We start from the raw sequence: 13976 nt of genomic DNA on the forward strand, positions 1-13976 counted from the left end.
TTACTTGAAACCTCACTTTCCCAGAATATTTTCTGATTGCACTTGCAATCTATTTTGGGCTGTCAGATTCACTAATAAGTGGGGCACTTTGATGCAATAACCAGGCCATTCCACTGAGCATTAACTCCCTGATCTCTAGAAGTCTTAGGGCCATGCATCTTGTTCAGTGTTTTACCCTTCATTGTCTATTCTATAACAAATTGTTCCTAGCTTGTTATGTTCCTGGGTTCGACAACTGCACAGCAAATTGTCCCAAATGCAGAGGGAGTGCTTTCCTTGGCTACAGATGCCTGGTTGATGTGAAAGCTGTAATCAAGGCACTTGCAATCTTGAAGGTCTGAGGCTGAACAGGCCACAATGTAGCCCCTTGCACCCATTTCCAGTTCTTTTCTTCTTCCATCATCCATGAGTTTGTACATCAATTTTGACCTACAAGACTTCCCCCCATTCCTTCAGACCATCTGTTCTGGCTTTGTGCGTCCTTCCGTCATTGATCCTTTGTGCACCCTTCAGTCCATTTGTGGTTGCCTTTGTACCAGTGCTTTCTAGTCCATGGTTGCTATTGCTAGTACAGCCAAGTTCTGGGTCTGCCAGATGTTAGAGGGTTGGTCTTGTGCCCATCCTGCTATTCCTGATTCTAAATCCCAATGTTACACTCTTTCTCTGCAAAGGTTTGCTTTGTTATTTTGACAGTGTATTTTTTTCCTTTTGACATTAGTCTGTTCCATGTGTTGATGCTATCTGACCTCTTTTTGCAGCCTTTAGGATAAGCAAACTTCTGGTTTCTGCATGCAAAGACCTCTGGCTATGTTTTGGAGCCCTGTGACACAATGTTTCAGGAGTGGTGTCTGCATTCATCTTTGCTGTCCAATACTAAACAGAAACAGTATGGGAGCTGCTCATTTCTGTCTTGCTATTTTTTCTATTGTTTTTTGTGTCCAGTCACAACCATTGCAAGGTATTTACATTTCAAGGGTGACAACCATGATCCTCTCTTGAATCACGCTTATGCTCTTCCTCTGAGCAGTTACCAGTCTTGTTCAGTGTTACAGCTGTTCTTCGGAGGAAGAGGCTGTCTCCAGCCTCTCTTGGAACTCAGTCGTTCCAGTTAGGCTGTTTCTACTGCTGCTTTATTTCTTGATCATTCTTGATCATTCATTCGTTCAGATTCTTACATTAAGTGTATTAAGAGATGCTGTTCCACAGCTTTTCGTGGTTGCCCAAGGATGCTGCTTCTCTGGTCCGAACTTATTCCAAGTCAATTGGAGAAGGGAGAGTGGCCTCAGATGCCAGGAATGAAATGTTTTAAAAGTCAGTCATGAAATCTGTGTGGACTTGGCAACCCTGTAGAACGGCTGTATTGCACACTTCAGCATTCAATTTCCCTCCCCACATCTTTGCTGGATCAAAGGCGATCCTTTGTCTGATGAAAGCAATAACTGTTTGATCTGCATATATGCCAAGCATCCCTAGCAGGTGGGGAAAGGTTTTTAGACAGAAGACTTCCCCCTTTCTGTGGCGAATGAGTGAGTGTGTGTGAGTGTGTGTGCGTGTGAGAGAGATAGCTTAGTACTTTCTTGGCATGCAACTAGAGGCACTACTGTCATAAAGAGAGATTTCAATGGAATAGCCTCTCAGGGTTTTGTGGCCCATGGGTGTTTAAAAATGGAACTCTCCTTTGGGGATTGCTTGCCTCACCCTCTAAGAGCTTTACAGTTTGGGGAGTGGTTAATCAAGCAATTCCGTCCTCTACACAAGGCCTGCTAAACTTTGGCCCTCCTGCAGATGTTGGCCTACAACTCCCATAATCCCTGGCTATTGGCCACTGTGGCTGGGGATTATGGGAACTGTAGTCCAAAAACAGTTGCAGGGCCTAAACTGAGCAGGCCTGTCACAGTAAACTAGCTTGAAAAGTCGTGAGCAGTCACATGACCAGTCTCTGTCTAGTTGGCTCACCCAGTATTGTGGGAGGCAGTAATCACCTGTTAAAACTACCTCTATCCAGGGTTCCCTCTCTGCACTTATTTATTAAGTTGCAGATCATTGTGAGTTAAAGTATGGCTTGAGTTTTAAACCCATGTCACATATCTTGTCTCTTATTTGGCACTTGGCTGCAACTGCAACTCATGGTTCTTTCAAAGAGGGTGTGCAAAAATAAAGTAACGTAGTAGTCCTTTTTATGAGTAAAGCTGGATTTTTGGTGGGCACACAAGACAGACAATACAAATCTAACTAGATAGTGTGATTTAGTGTTTGGAGGGTATGTGATATGTTCATAGACATGATAGTGTGACATATTTAGGGCCAATGTATCATCTTCAGAAGACATACTTAATGTGCAAGTTAATTAGAAATGGTCCTTTTATGTTTAAAACAAAGCTGAGCATAGCCCCGATCGAGGTTTGGAGTTTGGTGCATGGTAAGAGAAGGGTTAATACTTCCCCCTCTGATGTTTTAATAAAAATCAGACTCCAAGTGAGCAAATTATACATTTTGTACTGCAATTGTATTACTCTGCAGGTAAGTTACACTAAACAACAAAGCATGACTGTTGCAGTCTATTTTGAAAATCTTTAGCAAGTCTTAAAAAGCAGTTTTATTTATCATTTCTAAAAGTCAGTCTCTGTAACATCCAAATTCTTGATTCCTTACCCTTGTTAAATTGCATATCCTGAAAATTCTGTTTATTACATCACAATCCATTGAACAAGACATGCATTCCACCTGAATAGGACCATATCTCAACATCCCCTCTTCTGGCCAATACTGGGGACAGCCCTGTATAACACAAAAAAGGTGCATTTTAATAACTGCTAGCATTGCACATCTCATGTTGAATTACTGTAAAAGGTACATTTTACAGTTAAGATATTTGATAAAGTAATTATCAAAATCCTAGTAGTTTAATTACTGTGCAATTCCAACAGACTGAAAGAAGAGAGCTACAATGCCGTACTATGTTTACCAGGGAAAAGCAGGTCAGATTACTCTGTACCTCCTAGTGCTGAAGGAACCAACAATTCCCCATAGCCCCCTAACCTGGTGCAGAAATGGGCGGGGGGATGACTGCATTATAAAAATAAGTATGATCAGCTTCCTTCTACTGAGGCCTTGTTGTGGATTAAAGTGAATGATTTCAGTAAACAGAACCACTCTGCAGTGCTACCTGGTTTGATGCTGCCATTGTAAGACAGCAATCCCAAATCCACTTAATATAAAGTGAGCTCTTTAACTTACTTAGGATCTTACTTTCAAATTAGCTGATCATCTGCACCCCTAGTTCTCCCTGTCTCTCCTCTGCATCTTCATTTCCCCCCTTCAGTCCCAGTCTGTTCTCCTTTCTCCCCCCTCCCAGTTCAATTTCCCTCACCGGCCAGGTGGCAGGTGCTTTCCTCCCCCGCTGGCCGGCCAGCTGGCACCTTCCCTCCCCACCAGCCCACTGGCGGTGCTTTCCCTCGCCGGCTGGTCTGGCCAGCGCTTTCCCTCCTCGGCCGGCTGGTGCTTTCCCTCCCCAGCTGGCCTGCCCCAAATTTCTCACCTCATCCCTGTTGCTATCCAGGCAGCTGCTCGCAAACTCTCGCGAGAACTGCCATGCATGTTGCTAATCTCGGGATTAGCAACGGGTACGTTTGAGAGAATTAAATATATAAATCGTCTATAAGTACTAATGCAATTCCAAAGGCTTTCTAGACTAACAGCCCATCATGCGATTCCCAGACTGTTCTACGGATTGCACATGGCTAGAAGCTCCACACATATAACTCTTTGTATACTGTAAACTAGATGTCAAGAAGAAGGGCTTTAACATTAGCTATTCGATATGTACCAATGGCAACTTTCCTCCTGGGGCAAAAGGAAGTGTGAGGAGAGGGAGAAAGAGAGAGAGAGAGAGAGAGAGAGAGAGAGAGAGAGAGAGAGAGAGAGAGAACGCACGCATATACTGAATTGGGACTGCAGTGAGGCACAAGATTAAAGGTCTTTCTTCCATCCGAGACTCCTGATTCAAATTGCCTCCTGCAGCTGCTTTTTACATTACAAACAAAAACATGCAGAGCCAAACACGATGATTAATGTCATGTCTAATTTGGTCATCCGTAACAAAGTGCATCTATTTTAATTAATTATGCAAAAATTCTAAGCACTGACCTGGGCTAAATCAACTTCATTTAACATCACAAGAGAGGTACAGCCATAGTCATATACTAATCTCCAGAAATCTTTTACAGTGTTTGGAAGAGGATGCTGCGTGACAATGAAAGCAGCAGGTTGTCTGTAGCTCTGCATTGTAAAAAATGAAACGACACACACACACATCAAGAAAAGAGGGTTGCAATCAGAAATCGCTGTATATGAAAACCAGACTACCCCCCAGCACAAATAAAACACATGCTGTTTTGTTCAAAACACAAGCTCAGAAGAGTGGTTCACATATTGTGCAGCAAAATGTGGGCAGAGGAGCCCCCACCTGCACTGCTGCACGTGTGCAAGCCCCCATCCCACCCGCAACAGTGCTGCAGAACAGGGCTGTTCCATGCCATCTTAAACACCGCTGATCAACATAATGCCCATTATTTCCCATGGGTGTTATGTCATGGAACTCTGTTTGTGTGACTTTAAGTTGTTCTTAACTTTAAGAAGAGCCACAACACCAATGGCAGGCTTTACACACCCATGCAGCAGAATGGGTGGTTGCTCCACAGCTCACATTTCACTGCACAGCATGTAAGCCAGTGTATATTAAAACAGGAAGAAATATCTCTTTAGCTTTTCATGGTACAGACATTTTCCGAAAGCTAGACTCATTGGTTTTACTGGAACTTAATTCCAAGCAAGTGTAATTGGGATCCCTCTTGGAGGAAGCATCTCTTTCTTCATACTTCATCCATACATTGTTATGGTCCAACTTCCCTCAGGACTCTGAATACCAGAGGTGTTGGAGGATACAGACAATTTTGTTAGGCATCCTTAGCTTCACTGCTAGAACAAGAATACAATTATCTGGGATTGCCTTAGGGGAAGCTAAGGAAGCAAGCTACTATACTGTTTTGTAGTGCTCTGTTTTTTGTAATTAAATATATTTAGTGCCAGAATTTTTGTACCCACAAAATCAGGTCATAGGTTTAGGTGCCTTATCATATTTCTATACAAAAGTTTGGAAAATTATGGAAAGGTTTGCACACATGTATCTATTTAAAAAAAACTAGACTTGCTTGTACAGATGGTTGGGGCTGTGCAGTATGTTAAACTGAATATTACTTCTCTAATGTTCTGTTCACTAATCCATTATTTCTCCTGGGACTGCACTCATTAGGAAAAAACAAATTGCTAGAACTGGCTGTAAATTAATAACAAATCATAAAAGTCCTGCTACAGTTTCCTTCATGAATTTTCAATTTCGGAAGGCAACTGAGGCTTGAACTGGGCTCAGAAAGTCCAAGAACCACCACTGCGCACTTAAGCAACTTTACTCTTCTGAATGCTTCCCTCTTTTAAGACTATTTCACGGAACACTGCAGAGAGAGCAACTTGCTCTTTCTAAGCAGTCCCCTGCACATTACACAGCTTTTACAGGCATGCTACATTGACACAGGAAATAGTCGCTTACATCCATAAGGGCAGCATTGATATAGTTACTGCTCTCGCCATCAATAGTAATTAAGAAAGGCAAACATCTGTCAGGTGGCAGCATATCCATAAAGCGGTTCTTGTCATGATTCCTTGGCAGACACGCTATACTGCAGTCTTCAGCTTGCAATCGAGGCGTCACAGAATTCAGGGTCTAAAGGGCAGAAGATCTCTCTGTTATGACGTGAAGTATCTTACACTAGTGGTGTGCACGGAACGCACCTCCGCGGTCCGGCACTGGGGAGGGGGGCTCTTTAAGGCTGGGGGAGGATGTACTTACCCCTCCCACCGCTTTCCCCCTTCCAGTGCTCCCGTTTTTTAAAGCATTTGGGGCGGAAGTGTCCCTCCCTGCCTCCCCTTGCCCCGTTCCTCGGAAAAAGGCTTCAAAAGCCTGACTGCACATGTGCACGTTGTGTGCGCACATACATCAGACATGTGTGTGCATGTGACGCACAGACGTGACGTGCACACACACAGTCAGGCTTTTGAAGCCTTTTGCTGAGGAACAAGGGAAGGGGTAGCAGGGAGGTACCCTGCCGCCTCAAATGCTTTAAAAAAATGGGAGGGCTGGAGGGGGGAAAGCAGAGGGAGGGGTAAGTACATCCTCCCCCGCCCTCAAAGGTCCACCCTCCCCCGCCGTCAAACTGCCGAACCGGCCCCAGGTCCACACCCGTCCAGAGGGCTTTAAGAATGGCCTCCAGACCAGTCCGTGCACATTCCTATCTTACACCTGGACAACTCAGGTAAATTAAAGCTGCATAGAATCGGTGATGGAGAGGCAACTCCACTAAGGCAACTCCATCCTTTTAAGAGCCTAACTGCCCATCAAGTAGCTGCCTACAGGAAACTGAGAAGACTTTGGCTCAGTGTGATATTGTAACTAAGGCTGTGTATATGAACGAATTGCATACCCCCCCCCATTTTATTCCTGCTTCCACTTTCCTCCCCTTTCTGTTATCTTGTTGCAGGCCTGAGCCATTTTGGAAGGGCGGTATATAAATCTAATCAATCAATCAATCAATCAATCAATCAAAAGATTTCACTGGGTTCCATAAGTCTGTGATCAAGGGGGAAAAGCGGTTGAGGGCAGGGGAGTGACATAGGAACAGAACCAAGGCTAGCTCCCAGGGCAGGATCAATACTTGGAGAGTTCTGTGTGCAGAGGGCTGGACCTCCTTGTCCATCTGCTATAGAACAAGGAGAAGGATGCTTCAGCAGAGATCTGGTCCCAACTGAGCCTTCTGGTAGTGCTGCACTCCAGCTCCTGAGTCTAGTTCTGCCTCTCTACAGGAGCTGCCAGAGCCTGAAGTACCACCACTCTATTCCACAGGCAGTGGCTCCAACAAAGCTGGAGAGCCTCCACCCAGGCAGACTGATCCTCAGATAGATCCTCCAGGTCTGAGGAGGAAGGCAAGGGTGCCTCCTCTGGTTGTGGTAGAGGGGGTGGTTCCGATGCAGCTAAGAGTTTACTGCCCTGACTCATCCTGAACTATCTGTGTCATCCTCCAACTGAAGGGCTTCCAGACCTGGGCCGATGAAAGGTGTCTCCCTTGTATCTATTTTAGATTGTGAGACCCCTGGGACAGGGCTGCCTTCTCATTACTTGCAGAACATCATGTATGCTGATGGAACAATCAATCAATCAATCAATCAATAATGTTGCCAGGTGAGGAAAGCTGAAAAGCCCCAAGGAAAGCAAAGGGGCTTGGCCACTTGAGTAGTATTTCATGACAGGGTGAAAACCGATACTCTGCTACAGTGAATTGGTTCTAAATCTGTATCTCACACAAAACCTAATCCCTCCTCCTCTGAAAATAAAATTGGAAAGTACAGTGTGAAAGAGGCACGCAAGCTTTCCCCTGCTTATTGAAAATGCAAAATATTTTCTGGCAGGGGAAAAGTCACTGCTCTTCAACTGAATTGGTGGTCTATGGCAATTACAATCAGCAAATGGTATTCCATACTTAATGATGACTCTGCAAAGTACATAATGAAGGAACTAGGTGATGCATTAGGCTTAACACAAGGAAGAGGCCAAAGGTTAAGGATCTGATAGAAAAACTGTTGTCTTCAGAAGAAATTGTACATAGCAGGGTGCAAAAAAATTGCATTTTTATTTAAAAAGCAGCCAGCAACTAAGAATACCTGAAATTCATCTTTGAGATGTGAAGAGTTCGTCTGTGAGTCTATTCTAATCATATCAAAATATGCAGCTTTGAATTCACAGACAGGAATGGCAGTTTCTCCACACAAGCAGGCTTCCAGGATGGCATCATGAATAAAGATATACTGCTCCTGCCAAAGAAGGAACAGAAGAATGTTTTAGCAAGATTTTTAAAAAGAAACAAAATCTCTCTCTCAGATACCCTTCCCACTAGGAATCTTATTCAAGGAAGCTTAATTCAATTATTTTTTATACTGCTTAAGCATCTTAAGTATATCCCATTCCTTAATTGGGATTCATTTAATCGGAGTGATTTCCTGAGAATAGATAATTTAAGTCCAACAATACTTAATGGCATTGGTATCTGTAATTTGCTTAAAGCAGATATGTAATGTTTTTCAATGTTTCCCATTTCCCCCTGTCTTTCAGCAAATTTGCTTCTTCTAGTAGCAGCTTTTGTTCTTGATATGGAAAACAGTGTTACAAATAGCTAAAAGTGCTAGCTCTGGATAGCTGCTTTGAGTATCTTCTCGTAAAATAATGGGGAGCATGGACACACAGTTTTAAGCAAGGGGATCTTGCTTAAAATCCTGGAAAAAACATGTAATTAATTGTAAATACATTTCTAGTTTGCAAGATTAAGGATGGAATAGATTTTCATAAATTAACTCCACCAGTTTGGAAAAACCCTAGCCATATATGAGCATGGAAAGATCCTAGCCATATATGAGTATTTCCCCTTTCCAAACTTTGTTTTGGCTTGTAATGACTTGGTTCCAGCCTTCTCATTTCCTAGTTCTTCTCGTCCCTTGCCACACACCCCCAATTTATCTTCACGTGGGGTGGTAGAAGCAGAAGAGAAGGCAAAACAGCAACTGAGGCTATTTCTAAGTTCCATGCATATGCAAACTCTGAGTATAGGTTTTTAAAATTCTTCCTGACTCAGTAAGCAGGAGAAATGAATAACCACAATTGCCAGAGCTGCTGTTGAAAATGAATTTTCAGGCATGCTCTGCAAAAGGAACAGATAGAAGAGAGAGCAATTAGCTTTTGCAAACCCTCTCAGCTGCTGTCCCATCTACATGTACATTTGGCAAAATCCGGGAACTGACATGAGAGGGCTGCCAATGGGAAGGTGGTCCTCTGGGCTGAGTCCTTCTGAGCTTTGGGAAATTCTTGGAAAAAGATCAAGCTTCTTCTAATAATTTTCCAAAAAGTTGGGGGGTGGGGGGAAGAGAGTCCATCCTTTGAGATGAGTGGGTTTTAACCATTATTGCTCATGACTAGAACATAGTTTTTGAACAAATAATGACAAAAAGCCATGTCTGTCATTTTGTTCCCCTGATATATCTCTCTATATACAAAGCTTTGGTCTCACTAGATCTAGATAGCAAACTCAATTCATGTGACATTTTCCTTCATTTAGAAAGTAAACCCCTCAGGCCTGGGGCTTAACATTTATGCTTATATTAATTTGTAATAGTGCCATGTACATTAATGGTGAAAAAATAACAAGAGTACTAATAATACTGTCCATATAGGGGAAAAATAATACTGTCCATATAGGAGGGAAAAATGTAGACACCTCTGATACGAAACTAGTGCATGTGGCTATAATTTTCTTGTCAAGTGTGAAGAAGTTTTCAACTCTATTCAGTGCTGAGTTCAACAATAAGTTTGAACTTGTCAGTTGGAGTGTTGCCTAGATAGCCTCTCGTGACCATTATTATATTGCACCTGCAAAAATAATTACAAAGTTTTTGCCAGTCGAATAATCTGTGGCCCAAGGGTCAAAAAGCAGATTATAAGAACTAACTGAAAGTGAATAGAGGGGGGTTGATCAGGGTGAGAGCAAATACACTTGCAGGTGCTGTTTCTTCTAGATAGAGCTGGCAAGCATCAAGTTGCAAATGGAACCCCTGGCGGGCTGCATAACTCACCACCTGGAGATTTCTATATTAGGTGGTATAGAAATACAACAAACAAACAAACTGATACTGTTTATCTTTAACAAAAATGTATGCAGATGCCTCCGTTACAATTGACATTGGTGGCATGATGCACCTGAGCAGGTTTTTACTTCTGGCATATAAGCAGAGTATGCTTATATGCCTTCCTCTTTTTGAATGTCCTTGAGAAACTGGTATTCAGAGGTATGATGCCCAAACAAGATGGTACTACATAGTGAGCATGACTAATAGCAATCAATAGGCCTCTCCTCCACACACTTGTCTCACTTCCTTTTAAGACATCTGAGCCAGTAGCACTAGTTGGCAATGAGTTCTGTAAGTTTATGATGCATTGTGTGAGACATTATTTCTTTTTGCCTGTTCTGAATCTGCTGCTGATCAGTTTCTTTCAAGTGACCCTGGCTTCTACTATTATGAAGAGGGGAAAAAAATCTCTGTCTACTCTCTTTATAAGTATATTGTGCTGAGATGGAATGTCTTCAGCTTTGCTATCTTGTTTGCAGGTTGTAAAGTGAGCGGCATTCCAGGAATTTAGGTGTTAGTTATGCAAAGAGGGGCACCCTCCTTACTACCGACATCATTCACACTCTCTGCTGCTGCTGGGCATTGTTTTCAGGGCTTCTTCCTACCCATAGGGTGCCAGAAGCAGGGCAGGAAGAAAAACATCCTGCTCCTGCACTCACTTTGGCAGCTTCTGAACAGCAAGGAACAGAAAACAGTAAACAGTGTCTGGCAGCAACAGAAAGTGTGATTGCTATCACCAGAACCACACAAAAGCAGTAGTTGTGCAAGAGATGTGTGCAGGACACAATTTGTGAAACCTTTTTATCCCTCAAACAACTCTCAGGTTCAAGTCTTAAAAAAATCTAAATTTATGTTTGTATCAGCTTTCTATAAGTTCCCATTGTGTCTCCCACCCCATAGACATACAGTCACAATTGCTAGTTTTTGACTGTCGGATTGTCCTGATAAAGACAGACAGTGCGCTGGTTCAGACAACCAAAAAGCCATGGTTTGTTTGGTCTTTTGGATTCTCCAAGTGTAGTGACTTTAAAAATTCTGACTGCATGCAAGATGACAACCAGCACTGATTATTAATAGCAGATAATCAAGCACAATACCTCTGTCTGCACCATATTGATGCGGCGTGAACGTAATGCTTTGACACAATTATAGATGTCCACAACACCTTCTCTTTCTGCCATGTCTAGCATGATGTCAATTACAATATAACAGCCAGTTCGTCCCGCTCCAGCACTGGAATAAATTAGAAAATGATTTTTAGAATATTTCTCTCAATGCAAAAGAAAACCCATTTGAAAACTACTAACAAATTATCAAAGACAATTTCTGATAAAATAATGATATATGCACAAGCTCTATTTAAAGATTTTCTTCTTGTTCTTTATGGCAGTATTGAAACTTTGGGCTATATGGGGAATAGCATTTGTAAACTCGGAATTGATTAAATGTCACATACATTAGCATGGGTAATACAGATGTATTCTTGTATGGGATGTAATAGATAGCTTAATATAATAGTGTTTAATATTTAGTAGTCTTCGTACCCTTTGTTCTGTTTGATTTTGTCACTTGTAGTGCCCCTGAAGCAGCTGAAATGCTGAAACACATTGGGCATTCTATACCGCTCAGGAAATATCCCAATTTAAAGCACAATTTAGAGGCACTGACTCCTTTTTTAGGCTGCTTGTGTAGCTGCCATTCATTTCAGTGAAACATGTGGAGAAGATGTTTCCACTGGACAATGTGCTTTACATTTTAATTTTTTGAAAACTCTCTTGTATTGGAAATCTATATTAGCTGGATCTGAATGTAGCGGCTAGAAATAATTATTTTTCACTTTATATTTAACACACTTTTTTTTTCTGAAGTCCATATGTTAAAATATTGACCTTAGCAAAGAGGCACCTTTCAAAGTGGTGATTCTCTTATGTTTTAGCAGGGGGGAAACAACTGGCCCTCTCCAGCCTCAGCACAGCGGCTGTTGTTGGTGTCTACCTTATATTTCTTTTTCGATTGTGAGCCTTTTGGGACAGGGAATCATCTTATTTATTATTTATTATTCTATGTAAACCGCTTTGCATACCTTTTTTTAAAAAGACTGTGAGCCTTTTGGGAGAGGGAATCATCTTATTTATTATTTATTTTCCTCTGTAAACAGCTTTGCAAACTTTTGTTGAATGGCGGGCGGTAAATAAGTATTAGTAGTAATAGTAGTAAAAGACACTGTATTGGTTGGAAAATCTGATGGTTGGAAAATCCTCCCATGTGGCACGACTCCTAAAGTCTCAGAATTGTATCCAGATATTTCCCCCCCCTCTTGAGGAAGCAGTCTTTCTTTAGTGGAGTGAAACTTTATAGGATATAATCTACAGCTTTGCAAAGAAGTAGTATCTGACTTGGTATGGACCTGAGTATGTACTGCTTTCCTTCAGACGTTCACATGAAGTGTGATGTCATCTATGAGTTTCTTTAATATCCCACTTTATCCCAATGCAGCTTACAGCATTTTTCAAGTAGCCTGCTCCCAAGGGCTCACAATCTTTAAAAGAAAGAAGAAAGCAGAAAGCAGCAGCAGCAGCTCAATTCCAAACCCAAAGTCTTTAGCTCTTGCATTCATAGGAATCGCTACCAGGCTGTAATGAGGGACATACTGGTGCATCAAATGTTCCTTCCTCTATTCATCTTCATTCTCAGGAACACTTGTGAAATTCCATGTGGAAAGATGTTTAAACATCTGAACCAGCCTATGCCTTAACATCTGTGTTAACCCTTTTAAACCCTTGTATGCCTTCAATCAGCATATTAAGGGAAGATGAATTAAAATCCTCTTATCTTTGGGCTTCAGGATGATTAGACAACATCTATCTCGAAGTATGAACTGGAAGGGTATTCCAAGAAATATACCAACAAAAACCACAATGCCACACGGAGACAATTTCACAAGTGACTACAGGTCATGCACACATCGAGAAGTTATAGAAAATGCATCTACCTCTTCTCTACACACCTGCAATGCACAACAATAGGACCAGCACTAGGAGGGTTAGATAGTTTCACACGTCGTATAAATGAAAGAAGGCCTGTGGCATTGTAAGGTACTCCGTGGTCTGGCCAGCCAGTAAAATGGAACTGCTTAACTTCACGGATTTCATTGTAACCTCTCTGTCAAAATTGGAAAAACAAACAAACATTTTTTTCCCTTCATTTGATGAGTTGTGATGGGAAACAAACCATTAAAACCAAAATATTGAATTCTGAGGTAAATTCAACTGCCAGAATCAATGAACATTTTTCTTTGACACTATGCCAAAAATATAACAATTGTTGCTTAAAATGGAACTTATATAGCTGAATTTATGCATGACTCTAAATAGAAACTGTCAGTGGATCTTTATGAGCTTCCTTCATAAACTCAATACAATATTGAATGCAATACTATTTTCTCATTCTATCCTGAAATGGCAGATTTACATGGCCAGTGTAATATGTGTTATAAAATTACAACATATGAAAACAGTTTCTGCAAAATGCCTAGAATGTGAGGAAAGTGTGATTCAGCCCTTAAGGCAAATAGTGTATAACCCTCAAAAGAGTTTAGTTTAGTTTTGTAACTTTAGTTTAAAGCACTGTATAAAGAGCACATTTGCATTACAAAACATCTATCAGTTTTACAGCAACTAACATGGCTTCCCTAGTGATTCCTGGAGATTATTGTACCCCATCACAGAGCTACAGGGTTCTCATAGAAAACAGAATTATTATTATTACATTTTATATCTCACTCTTCCTCCAGGGAGCCTAGAGCAGTGTCCTACATACTTGAGTTTCTCCTCACAACAACCCTGTGAAGTAGGTTAGGCTGAGAGAAAAGTGACTGGCCCAGAGTCACCCAGCAAGTATCATGGCTGAATGGGGATTTGAACTCCAGTCTCCCAGGTCCTAGTCCAGCACTCTAACCACTACACCATGCTGGCTCTCAATTATTATAATTAATTATAAGTATAATTAATGTTGGTTAAGTCTGCAGTTTATGCCCCAAAAGAAAAGAAAAAGGTGACAATGGTAAGAATCCAGCTGAATAATATATGTAATTTTCATAGGTGATGTAGTAGAGAATAAAGTAGAAAAGATTGGAAGAGACATAGCAAGAAACAAAGACGCAAGAAGAGCTGATTAATGAGATATCTATCTAT

The 13976-nt window shown here is 41.5% G+C and overlaps 1 protein-coding gene across 19 annotated transcripts in view; it reads right to left on the reverse strand.

Moving 5' to 3' along the window:
* The window catches only part of PTPRK (protein tyrosine phosphatase receptor type K), a 630811-nt gene that overhangs the window by 14045 nt on the left and 602790 nt on the right, over positions 1–13976 (reverse strand). For 10 of the 19 annotated variants that reach the window (XM_053286000.1, XM_053286107.1, XM_053286117.1 and 7 more), the window contains 6 exons: positions 12791–12945; positions 10881–11016; positions 7771–7920; positions 5606–5779; positions 4147–4278; positions 2653–2778 (listed from right to left, as the gene is read on the reverse strand). In XM_053286000.1, the coding sequence (XP_053141975.1) occupies positions 2653–2778; positions 4147–4278; positions 5606–5779; positions 7771–7920; positions 10881–11016; positions 12791–12945 (873 nt within the window). Of the gene's footprint in view, positions 1–2652; positions 2779–4146; positions 4279–5605; positions 5780–7770; positions 7921–10880; positions 11017–12775; positions 12946–13976 lie in introns of all 19 variants that reach the window. The other 9 variants (XM_053285989.1, XM_053285978.1, XM_053286049.1 and 6 more) reach the window with 1 other exon arrangement.

This window comes from Hemicordylus capensis, chromosome 1 (genome assembly GCF_027244095.1).
Source record: "Hemicordylus capensis ecotype Gifberg chromosome 1, rHemCap1.1.pri, whole genome shotgun sequence".
Classification (NCBI taxonomy): Eukaryota; Metazoa; Chordata; class Lepidosauria; order Squamata; family Cordylidae; genus Hemicordylus; species Hemicordylus capensis.